Consider the following 22,782-nt stretch of genomic DNA (forward strand, 5'->3'; position numbering starts at 1 on the left):
AAGATAATAAACTTTGAAAAGTCCTTTTTTGGGGTGCCTGGGTGGCTCAGTTAAGTGTCTGACTTCAGTTCAGGTCATGATCTCAGGGTCCTGGGATCGAGGCCAGCACAGGGCTCCCAGTTCAGTAGGTAGCCTGCTTGTCCCTCTCCCTCTGCCCTCCGCCTGCTGTGCTCTCTCTGTCTCTTTCTCAAATAAACAGAAGTCCTTTTTTAAATTCTAAAAATTTAAATATAAAACCCTCAAACCTCTGAACTCACTTGTAAAATTTAAAACAAACTATCATTTTTGTAAATGCATGGAAAAATGTCTGTTCAACTAAATATAAAAAGGTTAAAGACAGTGGGAAAGACACACGAACCCCTTCCAACACACACACAGCCATTCAAGCACGCAGAGTTTAAACATACACTTTTTTGCTTACAACTGAAAGCTTGCAACAAATTGAACAGTCCTTTTTGCTCTGTTGAGAGGCAATTTTGGGGTTTCAAGGTTATCAAGAAAAATAAAGTTATAATTTAAGTACATCTTGGTAGGTAGGGGCTGACAGACATATTGACAACAGCAGAGACAGCTTGCAATTCTGAAACATGTGGCAACAAACAACATGAAAGTACTATTTTCATTGGTTAGAATGTCTATTTATGTTTACATATATTTTGATATATTTTCATCTTTTACTCAAATTTGTCTTATTATTTTCTGTCCTTTGAAACACACTGCGAAGTTGACAATATTTTAAATCTATATTCATTAAAAAACAATTAGTAAAGAACTGTATTCATTTATACTTTACATTATTCTCTTGAGCAATTATATCTTATGTCCTTAAATAATAAATGTTTATGCTTCAAAACTTGTTTTAAACTTAAAAACTTTAGGGGCGCCTGGGTGGCTCAGTCGGTTAAGCATCTGCCTTTGGCTCAGGTCCTTATCCGAGGTCCTGGGATTGAGCCCCACATCGGGCTCCCTGCTCAGTGGGAGCCTGCTTCTCCCTCTCCCTTTGCCTGCCGCTGCCCCTACTTGTGCACATGCAAGTGCTCTCTCTGTCGAATAAATAAGTAAAATCTTTAAATAAATAAATTTAAAAATTTTATATAGTAGGAAGTTAGACTGTAACGCTACGAAGTTAAGACTTATACCAATTTAAAAATCTTCAAATATTTTAATTAAGGCCAAGGTTAAATTTTTTTTCTTGAAAACACATACCATTATAATCACTATGTAGGTTTTGTTAAAAAAAACAAAAGAAGAAGAAAAGAACACTGATTTACAGTCTTACTTACTGCTTCTGTATGTATTGGGTGCACTGCAAAAAGTAAAGAAGCAATCATACTACTCCTGTTGTCCAGAAAAAGTTTGCAGACTTTAAGAAATATCACACTAACCACAGCATGAAAAATCATATTTAGGAGATGATATGACATCGGTTTCAGTTCACTCAACAGATAATTTAAGCGAAATGTCAATACTGTTAAGGGACGATAAGACTTATGGCTTCTCTCCTAAAAGGAAAAAAAACAATCATCGTTATTAAAGTACCATGGTCCTTCAAGTCACATAAACTAATCCTTGCAGCTACAATTGAAAGTATCTACATTTGGCTGAGATACAGCAATAAAGTAAAGAAATGCTCCAAGCATAACACAACCTAAAAGATAGTTTTATAATGTGTTTTCCTATTTCCTTAGTACCAAAACAAAGGCAATTTCCCCCTTTTGCAGATATCCCATCCCATCAATAGTAGAGGAAGAACATACAACTATTAATTCTTCCTCAATACACAGATTTAAAAAGCTAATTGCTTAAAGCAGGACAATCGTGGCATAGATCAAGTTAGAACACAGGATTGTGTCCAAAGCGTACTTTCCAATCTATGACTAACATAAGCATTTACATAACTGCTGGCCAGATTCTCAAAAGGAAATATAAGAACAGAATGTTTATCAGCTCAGTTTTAATAGTGAAGACTCAGAAAAGTACTAATTGTTTTATGGAAAACAACTTCATAATGTGTAAACCTGAATATATTAAACCTAAAATCCCCAACTACTACACAGAGAATAATACAAGAACAAAAACTTTCTTAGACTAAGAGAATAGATCCTTTGTTATGGTAGTCTTTTCCGGCAATAAATAAAATTTTATGTGAAGCTGCTGAATTTCTTTACAAGCTAGAAGTTTCCTTTAACCAGAAATATTTTTGCCATAAGACAAAAATCAGACCAGATTTAAGAATAAAATACACAGGTCAAAAACACATAAAATATTATCCTAGTAATCTTTTCAAATTTTACATAAGGGCATTCACACTCAGCTTCTTTGCTCTCACACCTCTTACCACATTTTGCTATAATTTTGGTATTACAGGTGTCAATTTAAGCCAGTTTATCCCTACTAGGGAACATTAAGAACCACAAGGAACAAACATTTCTCTGTTTGAAAACAGGAACATCTTAATATCTCTGTATTGACTACACATGCCATGAGTGATGTCTACCTAGAATGTCCTTTGCTGCTTAATTTTTGTACATTATTTGATTTAGCTCATACAGGATTATTTTTAAGGAATTATAATGAGCTGACATGATATGTATCCAAAAGCAAAAAAAGGCCTCGAAACTTTTTGAGTGCCTGAAATGTTACTGTAGTTCACTGGGACATATTTGCCAGTCAAAAGGATGAAGTCTGAAAGTGCAGGGAATAGGTTATTTTTAATTGCAATATACATAATTGCTTTGTTAGGTCTAATAGATGTACAGTCACAGAATGGCCAATTAAAAATAGATTAATTATTAACATAACTAATTATTCACACCATGCATTAGTAATCTAAGATTCCACTGTGATAATCATCAGTATAGTAGATAAAAGATTACTCTGTGAAAATATAGTAAAATAGCTAGTTCTATTACAAACAAAACAATACAGATCATTATTAAATTCAGATATATTAAAGAAAAAACTTAATTACTCATAGTATTAGTTGGCAATAGAAACATAAGCATGAATATAATGAATATATAAGCATGAATATAATAGTTCCCTGTTAACGTGAATCTTCATATAGCAATGACGAAACAAAGTGAAATGGGATATTTGCAAAAGTTACCTTAACAAGGATATTTCATAGGTCAAATGCCAGAAGAGATGGCTCATTACACCTCAGTGGTTCTCAACCATGGCCATGCCAGAGAATCACTTGGATAAACAGAAAAAACCCAATCCTCTATTCTTCCCTCCCCCACAAATCCCACAACAACAATAAAAAAGCAAACACACGCAAAAGGAACAAGACAAAAATACTGATGCCGAGGGGCGCCTGGGTGGCACAGCGGTTAAGCGTCTGCCTTCGGCTCAAGGCGTGATCCCGGCGTTATGGGATCGAGCCCCACATCAGGCTCCTCTGCTATGAGCCTGCTTCTTCCTCTCCCACTCCCCCTGCTTGTGTTCCTTCTCTCGCTGGCTGTCTCTATTTCTGTCAAATAAATAAATAAAATCTTAAAAAAAAATACTGATGCCCACATCCCATTCTGAGATAACTGTAAGTAACAGATTTGAGTAGAGCCTTAGTATTATCTTTTAAGTGCCCCAAGCAGATTCTAATATGTAGCTGGACTTATAATCCACTGAACCATTCAAAAACAGAGTATTACATATCTAAAGAATGGGCTTATTAAAGAGATAATCTAAACACTAAGAGGCCCAGAGGAGTCCAAAGACTCCTACTATGCCAGTATTCATACAGCTCAGGAGCATGTCCTAAGCCCAAAATGTGTCTTTAAGATCTACACTGTTACAAAAATCCTTATGAAGGTTTGGGCACTCACAGACAGGCTTCCAGGCTATCGTTACTTGATGACATCAACCATTAGATCTTTGAATGTGCTAATTCCACGCTGGTCAACAAAACTTGTAATACCTAAATACTACTCAGAATAATTTTTTCTTAGTGGCACATTTCCCTACAGGAAGAGAGTATGGCCATCAGAAAAAAGGAGGAAGCAACAATTTCCACCATATATTGTTATTTAAATTTGTTCATTCATTTTGTCTGAGTTTATAATTGTGAGTACTTTTCTTAGTGGGTCCACATATAGGTGCTCTGAACAAAACCCAATTTTCAATCTGTAAAGCTGAGGAAGTCACAAAACATAGCACTGACACCATGGTATGATAACTTTCATGAGACCCTTAATCTGGCCAGCTAACCTTTCAGTTAAAATCTCAATCTCATTAAAATCACAACAGCTTTAAGTTGGGGGAATGGACACATATTTCTAAGGGTCTCCAGGGATAAAGTGTAGGGGTAGCTTTAAGTTGGGGGAATGGACACATATTTCTAAGGGTCTCTAGGGATAAAGCGTAGGGGTAGAAGGAAATAAATTGCCTAGAAAATAATGTTTCTTATTATAGAATCATATTCTTTCTCATCATCAAATATTAATTTCTTTTACAGGCTAGAACTGGGTGAGAACAGGAAGGTTAAAAGAAAATAAAGTCTGCTTATTTAACAAGAAAAAAATACTTCTTATGTGCTTGTGACTAGAAGAATGACAGACTTCATCCTCACCCTTGAGAAGCTTCCTTATTTAAAGAATATGGAAAGGGACCACGAATGACAACTGACAAACTACAAAAGAGTGTTTTACGGTTCAACTACGCGCCCGGTACTATAAATTCATTTATTTATCCTCAAGGTATTATTCTTTTATGGATCAGATTTTTACAGATCTTGCCATCTAAAAGCTATATTCTCACCAATTCTGTACAGCTATTATATAATAGAACAGTAGGATCCAATCTATGGGATCCCAAACTGACAAGAGTTTAATCCCAAACAGTTTAAAAGTGACTTTCAAAATAAATTTACTGGCAAAATAAAAACATCCTCATAAAAATGAACTAAACCTTTGGGTTCTCAATATAAAATTAAAACAAATATTAGGTAAAAAATACGACACAAATTTAAAATTTTCTGCAGAAAAAAACTCAATACCTTTACCCTTAAAATCTAATCTATTTATATTGAAGTCACATATTTTTAGATGGTTAAATATATAAGAGGTCATCTCTTTTGCCTGAATTATGAAAAAAAAGCAAGAAATAGATTTGTTTACACTTATTGCTATCCTGACACATTTGGTTTTCACACACATATATTGTTTTTAAAAAGATTAAACCAAAGTACACAACCAAGGAAAGAATCATGCACTGCTTTAAAGAAGTTAATCACATCTACTTCCTACCTAACATATACATTTTAGAGAAACAAATTTATAAGTGCTATGACAATGTGGATACAGAAATTAGGAGTAATAAATTAACAGAATACTTTAAAACCTAACATATATATAAGCAGTAAATAACTACTTACCTCAGACATAGGGGTTCCCCAGAAGTCATTCTGAAATAAAGTTTTTAAAGGTGTAGATGGATGTAGGTCTTTATTATCCAGTATTGCTGAAACATCATCAAAAACAAAACCACAAAAGAGGCTGTTCCAATAGCAGGCGGTAACCACACCTACTATTAAGGTTATTTCTTTGAGGTTAATATCAGCCATCTTTTCCACAAGCACTTGTAGCCAAGATCTGGGGGGAAAAATCATGAAGATGAAATAAGCGTCATTGTTTTCTCAAATAAATAAAATTTTAATAGAAGGATAAGTAAAATACTGAATGCTAATTCTCCTGGAGAATTCTTCAAAGCTCAGCTCAAATGTCATCCACCTCTGAAACGCATTAGCTGACCACCTCCCCAAATTCCTAACTTAAAATTAATTGCTCCTTCATGTATTTCATATTTCTATTAAATCCTTTATCACACCATTTAATCTTCGGACTTACCTCTCTAGCCCACTAGATAGTGAACTCCTTATCAATTGTCACAGGTCAGGTTATTCAGGGAAACAGACTGTGTGTGTGTGTGTGTGTGTCTTTGTGTGTGTGTGTGTGTGTATGAAAACTTTAAAAAACTAGTATGGTGTACTCCGGAAGCAGTAACTAAATTTTTGTGAGAAAAAAAAATACTTGAAAAGACACTGAACATGAATTTTCTGAAATGCAGATGAAGCTTATATTTTAGTACTTGTTATACCCAAAGATCAACTATTACCTAAATTAGGCATCCAAACTTTTAGCCTGCAGCCTTGTTTAATTCAGTTAAAGCCTTTAAAAAATATCTCAAATGTGGGGCTCCTGGGTGGCACAGCGGTTAAGCCTCTGCCTTCGGCTCAGGGCGTGATCCCGGCGTTATGGGATCGAGCCCCACATCAGGCTCCTCCGCTATGAGCCTGCTTCTTCCTCTCCCACTCCCCCTGCTTGTGTTCCCTCTCTCGCTGGCTGTCTCTATCTCTGTCGAATAAATAAATAAAATCTTTAAAAAAAAAAAATATCTCAAATGTGTCTAAAGGCACTCTAAGCCTAAGCTACCTGTATACTAGCCATTTAACTATAGTCTCACTATTTTTCCCACTGATTTTTTTGATATATTTATGTTATCTGCTTAGCAGTATGAGTTTAAAAACCCAGATCTAAATCATAGTGTTTTTCTCATTTTAACAAATTATTTTAATCTAGAGAACATGCTTCATACATGACAATTCATAATTAAGTCATTGCTTTAGAAAGGATTCAGTAAGAGAATGGTTTAGAGTAGAAGGAACTGTATTAACTGGATACTGAAGAATCAGCCTTCTAATAAAAATAAGGTTGGAGAGTACTCTTGAAAAACAAGCTAATGATATACTTTTCTAGCTGGAGTAGTATCATTAGTATCACTTTAGCGTTATTTGTGGAAGGCAGAATTACGGCCCACCAAAACTGTCCATATCCAAATCCCCTGAACCTGTGATAATGTTACTTTACATGGCAAAAGAGACATTACAAGGTGTGATTAAATTGAGGGTTTTGAGATGAGATTTTATCTTTGATTATCTGGGTGGGCGAATTCGATGACAAGAGATGTTAGAAGTTAAAGAGGGAGGCAGGAGAGTCAGGAAAGCAGAGATGAGAAAGGGATGATGGCAGGCTGGGGCCACAAGGCAAGTAATGATGGTGGCCTCCAGAAGCTGGAAAAAGCAAAAGAAACACATTCTTCAGTAGAGTGTCTCAAGTGACCACAACCCTACTGACTCTCAATTTTAGTCTAGGGAAACCTATTTTGCACCTTCATAATTATGAAATAATAAATTTGTATTAAGTCATTTTATCTGTGGTAACTTGTTACAGCTAGAAGAAACTAATACATTACTCACAGAGTCAGAAGATCTAAGACCTGATATCTATATCTATCTATCTATCTATCTATCTATCTATCTATCTATCTATCCATCTATCTATCTATCTAGGAGTTCTTGCTAGATCAGAGAGGAAGAATATAGTAGGGAGAGCAGAAAGAGATTTAAAATCAGATGTAAGATTTAATAAGGATACAGACACACAAAAGCCTATAAGAAAGTATTAAAGTACCTTCAGAATTGGATAGGAAAACGTTGAAATATATTACTTAAAGAAATGCAAAATCCAATTCTACACACCACAAAAGGAAATTAGCCATACCTTTTGAAGAATAGTTTTCAAGTAAAAGAAAAATGATCTAAGAGTTTATCTTGAATCCAGAAGTAATTTATCATCTCTAATGAGTATGAACTTGTACCTTATCCCAGAAAAGTTAATAGCACTTGTTTAAAGACTGGAGACGCTGAACAGGCATTTGCCTCACTCCTTCTCAATCACACACTAAAATGACAAGGTATAAAAAGCAAAAAAAAAAAAAAAAAAAAAAAAGTATAAATTCACAAGGATAAAGACCACTGGATTTTGGAAGCTGGAAAAACAAAAGTTCAGTGGTGACTCGACAGAGCTCAGGAAAGTGAATCTTTTTTTTTTTTTTTTAAGATTTTATTTATTTATTTGACAGAGATAGAGACAGCCAGCGAGAGAGGGAACACAAGCAGGGGGAGTGGGAGAGGAAGAAGCAGGCTCATAGCGGAAGAGCCTGATGTGGGGCCCGATCCCATAACGCCAGGATCACGCCCTGAGCCGAAGGCAGACGCTTAACCGCTGTGCCGCCCAGGCGCCCCAGGAAAGTGAATCTTAAGCTTAAGGGGTAAAGCTAAAAAGTTTTTTGCATCCCTGCCAGCATCAATCTCAAAAATGGTTACAAGGATCTCAAGAAAAAGGAATAGATGTATTTGTTAAAATTTAGATGCCTGTGTCATTGTGTATAGGCAAGCAATCTTTCCTCCTGTAGCAGGGCAGAAGACTAGAGACTTCCTCTCTGAAACAGATGAAACACAGGGTGTCTGATATAGGGGACACAAGTGAAAACAAAGGTAGCAAACTGAAAATGAGGGTTAACTAAAAGTCTGTCTATATATTTTGAGACCCTCCAGTTATCATCTACCAACTGGGCACAGAATCTTGTAAAATTTTACAACCCTGGAAACAAACAAAAGAGGCCTCTAAAAGCTTCCAGAAAGGAAGAAAGCAGGTTTCATAGCAAAGATTAGGAATTCAAACAAATCTTTTCTTTTTCTCCCCCACTAAAACTGGAAGCTGAGGGTGCTGGAGAGGGGGAATCCAGGGAAAAAAAAAGAGTAATGCTTCAAGTTTTTGAGGGATAATCATTTCCAACCTAAAATTTGATATTGATAAACAAATTTCCCAACAAGGAAAGTGGAGTAAAAAATATCTTCAGACATTCAAGGTCTCAAAAACTTTACTTCTGATGTCTCCTCTTCTCAGGAAACTAACAGAAGACGTATTCCAATAAATGAGGGAGTATACTAAGAAACAGAAAGAGAGGGAAATCAGGAAACAGGGGATCCAATGCAAGACAGCAACAAAAGAAATACCCAGAATGAGAACCATGAAAGCAGGTCCACTAGCCAGTCCACACTAGAACAGGTCAGGAGATTCTTAAGCAATACTCCCAAGAAGATATAAATAGAGCACCTAATGTGTAAGGACATTTTACTTTCCCATTGTGTGTGTGTGTGTGTGTGTGTGGGCGCGTGCGATTGTAATTTAGAAAACAAAACAATTTAGAAAAACAAAACTCAGGACGAACTAGGTAGGTGAAAATCAAGTCTTACGTATGGGTCACAAACCTCTCTCTCATAAATAATCTCAGGACCCTGATCTGGGAACATTTGGGATTCTTTCCCCAAACTGCTGTTCGTCAAACTGTTTGCTTAAATGTTCTCACCACAGGAAAAATTAAAATTAATAGAAGAAAAAGGAGTAAATCAAACCTATGGTTTTACTACTTCAAAGTTATATTTGGGAACAACATATATATGATTATTAGAGTACTAATAATGTTTAAGAGAATGTGACACACTGTAGACTCTTGGTATATTAGCTTCAAAACTATAAAATACAACTTTATATGATACAATAATATGTATAATATACATAATATTAAATTACTAACCAGGCAATTTGTGAATTTAGGCTTTTTAGTTGAAAAGTGTAATAATTTAGCCAAGTTTACAAATATTATTGGAATTTTGTAAGGACTTGGGAGTTGCTATAGTTTTAAGCTTAATTTACTAGGTTTATACAAATTGTTTTAAGTATAGAGAAAGTTTTGCTTTTTAAGTCAGGTATCTGAAGTCCTTGAATAAAAATGAATACAAATTATAGATACAATTTTTTTTAAAAGATCTTATTCAGTTATTTGAGAGAGAGAGAGAGCATGAGCAGTGGGCAGGGAGGGGGAGCAAGGGGCGAGGGAGAAGCAGACTCTCCACTGAGCAGGGAGCCTAACGTGGGGCTCAATCCCCAGGACTCCAGGATAGTGACCTGAGCTGAAGGCAGATGCTTAGCCGACTGAACCACTCAGATACCCCTATAAATACAATTTTAAATTAAGAGAATTTAAACAAGTTTTTTTTAAGATTATTTATTTTAGAGAAAGAGAGTGTGTGCACACATGCAGCGGTGGGGGGGGAGGTAAAGGGAGGGAGGGAGAGAGAATCCTAAATAGACTCTATGTCAGGCTCAATCCCACGACCCTGATATCACAACCTGAGTGGAAACCAAGACTTGGATGTCTAACTGACTGCGCCACCCAGGCGTCCTGACCAACTTTTAAATGCAGCTAAGGCATTTAGTCCTTTCAATCTGAGTTGTTATTTAAAAAAAAAAACAAAAAACAGTAAGTTTATAAAGTAAGATTTTTTTTTTAGGTCGAATTTAAAGGCTTAAAAAACATAAGGTTATAAAATGCTACTTTAAGAAACTTAGACAGTACCCAGGATTTCTAAATAGTTAATGAAGAGTTATACAGTCACATTTAATTGCAATGCAGTTTTACTCAGTAATTGAAATGCTCAATTTCAACATAATAACCAAAACTCTCAACTTGATTTAATTTTGGGGTTGTCCTCTGCTCCAAGCTCTGGCTCACTGCAAATAAGAAGCTTCTTGTCATGGAACGGGGTTCTATTCTTCTCTTTTTTTAGATATGAGAGTACCTTACATTCTTGTTAAACATAGTTTTTGAACACTACAGCATTAGAGCAAAATGGAGAAAGAAAGGAAAACAAAAATGCTTACTTGACCATTATCAAATATGAGACTCTCATACATGTTCTTTGGGGACAAAACCCCACATTACTGGGAATCATCACCTCAAGTTCCCTTTATCTCTATTTCGTTTTCCTTCATTAGAAGGAAGATCCTTAGTCCCTCCTTGGAAATTGGTGATATCCAGCTTTTATTTGCTGAGATCTATTTACAATCACCACCCCTACTTCCATCCTCTACTCCCACAGGTAGCTTTGGGGGCAGAACCTCAGATGACTCCACAACTGAGCTCACAAGCATGCCCTAAAACCAGCTCACGCCCTTTGTTTCATTATTATGCTCCCTTGGGTTATCTTTTAAAATTCTATACACTTGGTGTGGGTGAGGGGTTTAGGAAGCATCACGTGGGTTTACCAATGAAGTGCTATTCATCAAGTAAATGGCATTATAAAATACTTATTATTCATGATGATTACTGTTACAATTAGTTTTATGTGTCAACTTGGCTAGGCAAAATAGTACTCAAATACTAATCAAGGTATTGTTATGAAGGTATTTTGTAGATGTGGTTAATGCTTATTATCCAATGACTTTAAATAAAGATTATATTCCATAATGAGTGGACTTCATCTAATCAGTTGAATTACCTTCAGAGCAAAACTGAAGTTACCCTAAGAAGAATCTCTACCTTAAGACTGCAGCATCAGATCCTGCTGGAGAGTTTCTACTTTTCCAACCTACTCTGTATCTACAGATTTTGAATTTAGCAGCCCCATAAGTTTTTAAGTCCATTCCTTGATATAAATGTCTTTATTTGATACATATGCACAAGTATACGTGTGCATATATATACACACACATATTTAAAAACATGCATATATATTTCTTCTGCTGGTTGTGCCTGGAATCCCTTATGTGCTTATAGTTATCCTGCTTGATTAAGGCTGGAAATCTTAAGTGTAGGGGGGGGTCTCCACTAAAAAGGAGAATTACAGGCCAATATCCCTGATGAACATGGATGCAAAAATTCTCAATAAGATACTAGCAAACTGAACTCAACAGTATGTTAAAAGAATTATTCATCACGATTGAGTGGGATTTATTCCTGGGCTGCAGGGCTGGCTCAATATTCACAAATCAATCAAGGTGATACACCACGTTAATAAAAGAAAGGATAAGAACCATATGATCCTGTCAATAGATGCAGAAAAAGCATCTGACAAAATACAACATCCATTCTTGATAAAAACCCTCAACAGTACTGAGTAGAGCAAACACACCTCAACATCATAAAGGCCAAATATGAAAGACCCACAACTAATCCTCCCCAATGGAGAAAAACTGAGAGCTTTTCCTCTAAGGTTAGGAACAAGACAGAGGTGTCCACTCTTACCACTGTTATTTAACATAGTACTGGAAGTTCTAGCCTCAGCAATCAGGTAACAAAAAGAAATAAAAGGCATCCAAATTGGCAAGAAAGAAGTCAAACTCTCACTATTCGCAGGTAACATGATACTCCACGTAGAAAACCCAAAAGACCCCACCAAAAGATTGCTAGAACGAATACACAAAGTTGCAAGATATAAAGTCAACATACAGAAATCTGTTACATTTCTATGTACCAATAATGAAGCAGCAGAGAGGAAAATGAAGGAATCTATCACATTTGCAATTGCACCAAAAACCGTAAGATACCTAGGAATAAACCTAACCCAAGAGGTAAAAGATCTGTACTCTGAAAACTACAGGACACTGATTAAAGAAACTGAAAAGGACACAAAGAAATGGAAAAGCATTCCGTGCTCATGGACTGGAAAAACAAACATGGTTAAAATGTCTATTCCTCCCAAAGTAATCTGTACATTTAATGAAATCCCTATCAAAATACCACCAGCTTTTTCACTGACCTAGAACAAACCTAAAATTTGCACAGAACCACAAAAGACCCCAAATAGCCAAAGCAACCTCAAAAAAGCAAAGCAAAGCTGGAGGCACCACTAATCCAGACTTCAATCTGTATTACAAAGCTGTAACCATCAAGACAGTACAGTACTGGCGCGTACACAAGCGCACACACACACAAGACACATAGATCAATGGAACAGATAAGAGAACCCCGAAATGGACCCATAACTCTATGGTCAATTAATCTTCAACAAAGCAGAAAAGAATATCCAATGGAAAAAAGACTGTCTCTTGAACAAATAGTGTTGGGTAGACTGGACAACAACACACAGAAGAATGAAACTGAACCACTTTCTTACCCATACACAAAAATAAATTCAAAATGGATGAAAGACCTAAATGTGAGACAGGAAGCCATCAAAATCCTGGAGGAAAACACAGGCAGCAACCTCTTTGACCTCAGCTGTAGCAACGTACTAGACACATCTCCAGAAGCAAGGGGAACAAAAGCAAAAATTAACTATTGGCAACTTCATCAAGATAAAAGCTTCTGCACACCCAAAGAAACAATCAACAAAACTAAAAGGCAGCCTATGGAATGGCAGAAGATATTTGTAAATGACATAACCAATAAAGGGTTAGTATCCAAAATCTAGAAAGAACTTACAAAACTCAACACCCAAAAAACAAATAATGCAGTTAAAAAATGGGCAGAAGACATGAAAAGACATTTTTCCAAAGGAGACATCCAGATGGCCAACAGACACATGAAAAGATGCTCAACATCACTCATCATCAGGGAAATACAAATCAAAACCATGAGAAGATACCACCTCACACCTGTCAGAATGGCTAAAATTAACAACACAGGAAACAGCAGATGTGGAGAAAGGGGAACCCTCTTACACTGTTAGTGGGAATGCAAACTGGTACAGCCACTCTGGAAAACCGTATGGGGGTTCCTCAAAAAGTTAAAAATAGAACTACCCTATGATTCAGCAATTGCACTATTAGGTATTTACTCAAAGGATACAAAAATACAGATTTGATGGGGTACATGCATCCTGATGTTCATAGCAGCATTATCAACAAGGGCCAAACTATAGAAAGAACCCAAGTGTCCATCGATTGATGAATGGATAAAGAAGTGGAATATATACACAATGGAATATTACTCAGCTGTCAAAAAGAATGAAATCTTGCCATTCGCAACCATGTGGATGGAGCTAAAGTGTATTATGTGAAGTGTGAAAAGTGAAAGACAAATACTGCATGATCTCACTCATATGTGGAATTATAAAAGAGATGAACATATGGAGGGGAGAAGAAAAAGGGAAACAACCATAAGAGACTCTTAAAGATAGAGAACAAATTGAGGGGTGATGAAGGTAGGTGGGTGGGCGATGGGCTAGATGGGTCATGGGTACTAAAGAGGGCACTTGATATGAGGAGCACCAGGTATTGTATGCAAGTGATGAATCACTGAATTCTACTCCAGAAACCAACATTGCACTGTATGTTAACTAACTAGAATTTAAATAAAAATCTGAAAAAAAATTGAAGTGTAGAGGACTTAGGTTGGAAAACTAGTTTCTGCTACATATGGTCATATCCTCTAGTAGGTGAGCCTGAACTTCTTTAAATGGTGATCTCAGGAGAGAAGGGGGGCAAGTCCCAACGCACAAACTCTTTTCAAGTCTCTACTTAAGGCATATATGTGTGTGTATATATATATATATATATATATATATACATATGAATGAATATGTATATATGAATATATGAATGAATATATATATATACATATTCATTCCCCCCCATCACACAAGGTAAACCCACAGTCACTGAGGGAGACGTCATAAAAGGGCCAAGATCATAGAATTTTTGAAGAATCTCCAATGGAGCATATTACGAGAGAAAAGGAATGAGAGCTAGTAGTTCTCACGCATGTCATGAGCTCAGTTGTGGAGTCTGCTCAAAAGAACTACTTGCAATGGTCGAGGTTAAGGAAAATGAAGGGGCTTACATAAAGGCATAGATAGAGGGAGGCACTATTCACTGGGGGCCATTACTATAAAATGCACCACATCAGTATTATATGTTAGCCATGGGAATGGTATAGAGTGGATGTTTGTGTCCCCCTAAAATTCATGTTAAATCCTAATGCTCAATGTAATGATATTTGGAGGCGGGGCTTTGGGAGGTGATTAGGTCTTGAGGATGAGGACTTCACAAAAGAGATTAGTGCTCTTAGAAAAGAGGCCTGAGAGAGATCTTTTGGCCCTTCTGCCATGTGAGGAAACAGTAAAAAGACACCCATCCATGAACCAGGACATGGGCCCTTATGAGACCCTGTTTTTATAAACATGAGACCCTCATGAGACCCTGAGGCCCTGTTTTTATAAACCACCTAATATAGGTATTCTGTTAGAACAAGATGAACAGACTAAGGCAAATTCCAGTACTTAACTTCTTCTAGGCACACAACATATTCAACACAGGCACATAGTCTGAGTGAATGTTTACTTAGGACAATGGGATGTCACTACATATGTGCAAATAACCCAACTGCAGTGGAAGACCACTTATGAGTTACATTATAGAGATACAAAACTTAATATACTTCTTTCAGCAAAATTGTATCATGTGCCCCTTTTTCTAAAAATCCAACAGTACAATTGTGGAAAAAATAAACCCATAGGAAAACTTTATATGAACCTGTGACTACTTAGCCCGGAAAGTAAAGTTCTCTCCATAAAATAATTTCATGATTTTATCTTCTTCAAGAAGAATAATCTATACTTCATGACTTTTTTAAACCACATAAAGTTTGTTAAGTCGCATTCACATTGATTCCTACTTATCTTTCCAGTCTCATGTCAAAAGACAAGTGTCTGCTTGCTGCACACTGAGTCCTCAGGAGAACAAAACAAAACATTTACTATACGCAGTGGATACTAAATTTCTCATGGGCATGCTTTATTATAGATGCTGGAAAAATAAGTTACCATTCATTTTCTCTATAAGGCAGCAAAAAAGGGAATGGAAGTAACATCTAAATAAAATAAGCTGCCTGATACATGGAATAGAGGTAGCAATTATAAAAGGGAAGACTTTCTTGTGAAATGATTTTGGTCAGATAAAACTGCTCATAAAACCAGGGAGAAGAAAGAAGGCAGGTCCAGGCAAGTGTTCCTTTAATAAGGCCACTTATAAAATTATCACAAAAATCTCTTCTCTTGCTGAAAATTGACTGATGCAGAAAATCTGATGAAAAGTAACAGTGAGTTTTGGCAATCTTCCTCAAAATTATATAGTGAGTGACTGAACTAGAACTTGGGTTAAATTTCTTGATTCAAAGTTAGGTACAAAATTACCACAATGCATTAGGACCTAGACAATGTCAAACTTCTTTCCTATTGTATCCCCCATGTCTAGCTGTTGGGGACGGTCACTGAAAAGATGTGACTGCAGCTGATCAATTCCAGTTGATCTATAAACTGGACCCAGGTGATCTGAGTGAGTCTCCTTACCCCTTCCTTTGGACTGTGGTTCTGTTCGCTTTTCCTGCTTCCCAAGGCTCTGCAAGCACATATTCTTGAGACAATGATATGGTGTTGAGAACATCTGCACGATACACTTGACTGAACCCAGTTAAAGCTTCTCTCTATATAAACTTTTAAGATTTGGTGGGTGGGTGCAGGGATACATTATTCTTCCAGCTGCCCAGGACAAACGTCCTAGGCAAGTCCCCTTTGCTTAGTGAAACTGCCACCTACCAAGCTGAAGCGGCCTTCCCCTTTTTTTGGTCTCTCTGCCCTCCACATTCAGAAGCCAGTTTCAGATTATCCCTGGGAAGCTCCCAAGGAGGTTATGAACCAACCTTAGCACAGTGCTCAAGCTCAAAAATACTGTTAGAATGAGTAAAAGAATGAAATTTAAGCAAGATTTTACATTTAGTCAGGACTGTAACTGATATCTGGGTTACAATCTTAGATTCACTAATTATTAGGAAATAGCTTCTCTGAATCTATTTTCACTTCTGAAAAATGAAAATAAAATTATCATTATACCAGGTACCTTGAGTTGCTGGGAATGTAAATGTGAACAAGAGGGTGAGGGGAAGTATGGGTAGTAAAGACCAATACAGACAAAACAAAGCTAGTAAATGAATATACAGAATAGTTATAATGAATGAAAAACAAGAAAAACAAGGTGCTGCAGTAAAAACAGATTCTTACGATGAAAATAAATATGCAGTTTTAAGCATATGACTCATGTGATAAGAGACATTAGATCTCATCTTTTCCTTCCCTTGCTAAATTATGAATTAAAAACTGAACATGAAAAATATGTAATTCAAACTCCTAAGAAACAAAGTTACATCATTAGAATATGATATTTACTATAGACAGCAACACTGAAGAAAAAGCACTTCACAGATATTGGTTCTCAGGAAGGCTGAGGAGGCAGTATGGCACTACAGAGAATGTCCTCCAGCCAGAAAAATCCATTTTCAATCACACCATTTAAGTTTTACACAGTACTTAACCTCTCCAAGCCTCAGTTTTACAACTTGGTTGGAAAATGAGGACAATATAGGCACCTACTTCACTGGACTGTTATGAAGAGTAAGTGATAGAGTGACAAAGTTATAGTAATCATAAGAGTATGGCATTTGCATAAAACACACAGGGTAATGGAACAAAACACACAAGTACCAAGAATATACAATGAAGAAAGGAGATTCTCCCTAGTAATGGAGAACCACATGCTCCTTGACCCTGACAATGATTTTCTGGATTTGAAACCAAAAACAAAGGCAAAAAGCAAAAATAAACAAATGGGAACATGTTAAACTAAAAAGCTTCTCCACAACAACGGAAACTATAATCAAAATGAAAAGACAACCTATGGGATGGGAGAAAATATCTGCAACTCATATATCTGATAAGAGATTAATATCCAAAATATGTAAGGAACTCATACAACTCAACAACAAAAATGTAAATAATGTGATGTAAAAACAGGGAGAGGAACTTCTTCCAAAGACATACAAATGGCCAACAGATACGTGAAAAGGTGCTCAACATCACTAATCATCAGGGAAATGAAAATCAAAACCATGAGATATCACCAGACACTTGTCAGTCTGTTGTCATCAAAAACACAAAAGATAATGAGGGTTAGCGAGGATGGGGAGAAAAGGTAACCCTTTCGCACTGCTGGCGGGAATGTAAACTCAGTGTAGCCACTATGGAAAACAGTTTCAGAGATTGCTCAAGATTAAAAACTGAACTACCACGTTATCCAGCAATTCTATTTCTGGGTATATATCTGAAGGAAACGAAATCACTATGTGCATGAGATATCTGCACAATATGGGGATATCCATTGCATAACTATTTACAGTAGCCAAGACATGGAAATAACTTAAGTGGCCGTTGACAGACAGAATAAAGAAAAAGTGGCATATACAATGGATTATTCAATCATGAACGAAATCTTGCCATTTGGGACAACATGGATGGACTCTGAGAGCATTATGCTAGGTATCAGACAGAAAAAGACAAACACTGTATGGATCTCACATGCAGAATCTAAAAAAAAACCCCAAAATACAAACAAAACAAAAAAACTCATAGAAACAAAGAACAGACTGGTCAAAAGGTACAAACTTAGAGTTCATGACAAATAAGTTCTGGGGATGTAATGTCAGCGTGGTCAAAAAAAATTATGAACAGTATGTGGCATTTAATCTCTGTAAAGGATACAACAAAATTATCATTCCTACAAATCGGATGAATGTCTTTAAAATGTATCTCACTAAATCAGTATCTGTTTTTATTTTGTGAGCTATTTTTTGTTTTACCCAAATACCTGATTTGGAAAGGAATCTGTATATTTTCAGAAGGAAAACTTAGTGTCAATTATAGATAAAAAAAAGTCCTTAAAAAAATAGGCACTGATCCAACAGTAGAAAATGTCATTTAGATTTCAAGTCTACAGCTTAAGAAAGTTATCTAGTAGTGGTTCATGTTCCAGAATGGCTGAGCACAGCGAAATGAACAAAACTTGACCAAAAGAACTGTAAACACTGAGAAACGCTTTCATATGAGGGCATCCTCGGTAACCAAGAAAGTGACAGCATGAGGGCTGGTGAGTTCAGGCCCCTTCTCTCTCCGCCCCAGCACTAGGCTGGGCAAATTCTCAACACTCCTCTCTAGAGCCTTCACTCTATACCAGCTCTTCAATCTTCAAGTCCTCCAATCCACGAAGGCTATGGTGCTACAGGTAAGGCGGGCAAAGAATATGTCCTCTTCTCAATTCTCACTCATCCCGAAACCATAATCTTGGCCGTGCGGCCCCCACTCCACTGTACGGGGTAGATGCTGAGAGCAAAGAAAACTAAAACTTTCTTTTTCTTCTTACAGAGGGCACCATCCGTGGAACGTGTGAAAACGCCTAAGGAGCAGGGTTCCTCTCACCTTTTGAGACCTGGACCGAGTCCTTCCGCCCCAATAGCACGAGCTTCATTAAGCCGGGACCGCTCCCCTCAACTCCTCTCCCGCCGCTGACCCACAGCCCGACCTCACCTGGGAGCGGTTCCACCAGGATATGGCTTAGAGAAATCCCAGGAAAAGCGGCCCAGCTAGTGACGCTACCAAGGCACAGTCATGATCTACCTCGTTCAGGTCACCGGCGCAGACGCACCTCAGCCACTGCGCCTCCCGCCTCTGGGTCTTTCCCCCAGCACCGCGGTACCGTCGCCGCCTCCCGCTTTGCACGCCGGGAACGGCCTACCTCCACTTCTCGTAGACTTCAGTTCCCAGCATGCACAAGCCTCCAGACAGGACTGCACTCTGGGATTTGGAGTCCGTATCCCTCGCCTTCTCCCGGTCTTTAACAGAGAGTCCAAGGGACCCTGCAGGAGAATCTAAACGCAAAGCATCACTCAAGGTCGTGAAATGTAGGCTCCCCACGCATCCGGGGCCTTGTGCCGTCCTTCGTTGGGTGGGGAATGGTGTCGCCTAGCAGCCGCCGCCGCTCTCGCTTGCACAGGATCTGTTGGCGGGATCCAGAGTCCGGGTGGAACCGCGCTGGGGAGCGGTCAGGCGTGGCGGCGGGGCCAACCTTGGTGGGTGCGGCAGATCAGCGGCCGCTGCTGGTTGTCAGGCTCGGTTACGTGGGTGGATCTTGGTGAGCAGGAGCGGCCAGTTTCTTCCCGTAAAGCAGGTTCTTTAAGCCTCAGGGCCCGTATGTAACAGTCTATCTTCCCCTCCCCTTAGGTTTTGGTCCGCAATCCATCTGCCTTCTAGATTCAGCCCTGGTTTCCCCGTCCTACCTGCTCTCATTTCAGTCGTTAATTTCCGCACCTTTTCTTTTTTACCCCCAGTTCCTGCTTCACCGAATCAGGGTTCATTTTCAGCCTTCCAAGTACCCCCACGTTTGGCACGGTTAGATGTTCGCGCGCCTCGGTGGTAAGGGGGAGGGGGACTAGGAATCTGAGTTCTGATCTAGATTAGTTTTAGGAAGGAATCGTCATAGTTTATTTAGCCGGGTGCAGTATTTGTCGGTTTGTGCCAGCTGCTATAATTTTGATCAAAGCTATTTTGCCCACTTATCTGTTATACAATTAAGGAGCCATAGCTCTTTGCTAACACCATAGAGAGTTATAATGATGTAATCTATAAAAATAGTAATGCTGTTTACCTTGAAAATGCTAATACCCACCCGCTTTGTTACAGGAGGTAAAGCACAGTGAAAGATTTCAAGATGCCACCTAATATAAACTGGAAAGAAATAATAAAAGTTGACCCAGATGACCTGCCTCGTCAAGAAGAATTGGCAGATAATTTGTTGATTTCCTTATCCAAGGTGCTTAATTGATAAACAATACAAACACACGTATATACACAACTATGATTAATCTAAGTTGTCCCTGAAATTAATAAATATTACAAATGGAAGAGTTCTTACATTTTGCCCAAGGGTTATAACACATAAAATAGTTTTTTCTTTTTACTTAGGTGGAAATAAGTGAGCTAAAAACTGAAAGTCAAGAAAATGTGATACACCTTTTCAGAATTACTCAATCACTAATGAAGGTTTGTATGCAGTAGGTTTTAATAATGGTTTTGACTATTAGAGGACGTTTGAGGAACTGTTCTTAAATGAATTAATATTTATGAAAGTATTTTGTAATATCAAAATCACTAAAAAATGAGATCTCTTCAACTGTAGATTGAAAATTTTAGTGTGCAAAACATTGCTAGTTTCTGCTCTAAAGCTCCTAAAAGAATGTTTAAGGGAAACAATGTTAAAAATAACATAGAGAGGTCCTTTATAATTGTCTTAACATAATCCTGAAGTCAGAATGAAAAACGTGAACAACTTGTATTGGGATTTGTTGTGAGAGGAAAAGATTTAGGTGAAAGAAGACCTCATAAGGGGCAAAGACTGATGAGTAATTTTAGGTAAGTGGAAAGCAGTGGTAAATGTTAAAAAGCTTCGAAAGCTGGAAATCACCTTAAGTAAAAACTTGGACTAGAAAATGTGCTTATTCTTTACAGTTGAGGAGAGGTGCGGAAAGTTTATAGTAGGCTATAGAGGAAACAAATGTTGGGTATAGCTTACTTAGGCTATCAAGGGTATTACAGGTGTATTTTTTGCATCAGCAATGAGGAGCCATTAGAGGTTTTTGAGCCACAGTTGGTAAATACAAAAGTATGCCTTAGGAAGGCTAAAGTAAGTATGTTAATAGGACAAATTGAAGGAAATTGAAGCTATTTAGACATCGTGAAGAAGGTTAAACATAGGATTATGGACTAAAATAATGACAATTGTAATAGAAAAAGATAGTAGAAAACATTACAAAGGGAAAAGTTACAGTACTGTGTATAAGACTTGAAGGAAAAAGAGGAATCAAAGATATTTCAAGCTGTTAGGAATCTAGGAATTATATCCTCAAGTAAGAAAATAATGTATTCATTCAACAAATGTTTACTGAAAGTCTCCATATCTCAGGAATTGAAGGCACTAAATACTGGGAAAGCAAATGAAACAAAATCCTCATTTTCAGTGCTTATGTAAAGGCTTATTGAAATAACCTTTCTTTTTTAATGTTTAGATGAAAGCTCAAGAAGTAGAGCTAGCTTTGGAGGAAGTTGAAAAAGCTGGAGAAGAACAAGCAAAATTTGGTAAATGCCCTGGAAAACTTTATCATACTGTTAAATAGGAGATTCTGTTTAATATACTCTATACAATTTATATACTTACTTTATTTTGAAAGACATTTCTAGAACTCTTATTTCATGGATGAGGGATACAAGTTATTTTTCTTAGGTTACCTTATTTTAATCATAATGGAATCTTTAAAAATAATAATTTTATTACTTTATTGAAATTCATTTAAAATTTTGTTTTGAGATAAATCTGACCAATTGAAACTTTCTTTTTAATAGAAAATCAATTAAAAACTAAAGTAATGAAACTGGAAAATGAACTGGAGGTATGTCCTTTTATATTACCTAGGGTGTAATTGTTGTTAATTTTATTATTTTGAATTACTATTTTCAAAGTTTTTTCTAATTGGCTGGAAAAATCACAAGAATGATATTGTGTTCGTAATTAGTTGTTTGTTCAACATATATTTTACATGTTATGTAAATTCTTAAATTTAAGAATCCTTAAATTTTTAGGATTGAGCATCCAGTTGTGAACAAAATAAAAACATTCAGTAACTTCCTGAAGCTTACAATCTAGAGAGGTATACAGAAAATTACTAGTAACTGGGCTGGAGTGGAGGCACATGGGAATTTGAGGAATAGTGACGGAAGGATATGGTAGAAGAAGTAGCTTTTGAGAAAGCTAAGAGCCAAAATATGAATATATTGTTAAGGAACAGAATACATGAGGATTCCTGAAAATGTGGGAAGAAATGTGATACAAATGGATTAGCTTTTAAAAGGAGGAAAGACCTTCTTCCTTTGTAGTAGGAAGTATGGATGTGTAAAGAAGTTTTATGTTTGTAGATTGAGTACCTGGAAGTTGAGAAGTTGGAAGGAAGACCCATTTGCTGAAAATACGAGTGGAAGATGTGTGGTCAAAAAGTTTAAGGAAAATTAAGCTTGAAATATGGTGGAGAATGAGCTGGAGATTAGGGGATCTGGAGTCAGACAATTTGAATTGAAATCCTGATTCTTTTACTAACTCTGTAAACTAGGATGAGTTATTTTTTATTCTGTACTGTATATTCATCTCCTAGAAAAATATCAGCCATTCTCAATATATGCTTATTAAATGAACTATGAAGCTGGATTGATTCTGTTAGTGTTTAGCC

The 22,782-nt window shown here is 37.0% G+C and overlaps 2 protein-coding genes across 13 annotated transcripts in view; one reads left to right on the forward strand and one right to left on the reverse strand.

Annotated features, from left to right (window-relative positions):
• TMTC3 (transmembrane O-mannosyltransferase targeting cadherins 3) overlaps positions 1–19,226 on the reverse strand; it is a 61,350-nt gene extending 42,124 nt beyond the window's left edge. For 2 of the 5 annotated variants that reach the window (XR_006776532.2, XM_045780008.2), the window contains exons 1-3: positions 19,037–19,225; positions 5,375–5,591; positions 1,284–1,502 (exon numbers count right to left, since the gene is read on the reverse strand). Coding sequence is in view for 4 of the 5 variants with exons in the window: in XM_045780008.2 (XP_045635964.1) it covers positions 1,284–1,502; positions 5,375–5,563 (408 nt within the window). In the remaining variant the exon portion in view is untranslated. Of the gene's footprint in view, positions 1–1,283; positions 1,503–5,374; positions 5,592–18,928 lie in introns of all 5 variants that reach the window. The other 3 variants (XM_045780011.2, XM_045780010.2, XM_045780009.2) reach the window with 3 other exon arrangements.
• Positions 19,227–19,350: 124 nt separating this feature from the next.
• CEP290 (centrosomal protein 290) overlaps positions 19,351–22,782 on the forward strand; it is an 82,478-nt gene continuing 79,046 nt past the window's right edge. For 2 of the 8 annotated variants that reach the window (XM_045780005.2, XM_087868875.1), the window contains exons 1-5: positions 19,362–19,640; positions 20,189–20,318; positions 20,471–20,548; positions 21,571–21,640; positions 21,905–21,951. In XM_045780005.2, the coding sequence (XP_045635961.2) occupies positions 20,217–20,318; positions 20,471–20,548; positions 21,571–21,640; positions 21,905–21,951 (297 nt within the window). In that variant the 5' untranslated portion in view covers positions 19,362–19,640; positions 20,189–20,216. The other 6 variants (XM_087868876.1, XM_045780000.2, XM_045780001.2 and 3 more) reach the window with 6 other exon arrangements.

The sequence above is a fragment of the Ursus americanus genome, chromosome 17 (genome assembly GCF_024610735.1).
Source record: "Ursus americanus isolate L20-20 chromosome 17, mUrsAme1.1.p, whole genome shotgun sequence".
Lineage (NCBI taxonomy): Eukaryota > Metazoa > Chordata > Mammalia > Carnivora > Ursidae > Ursus > Ursus americanus.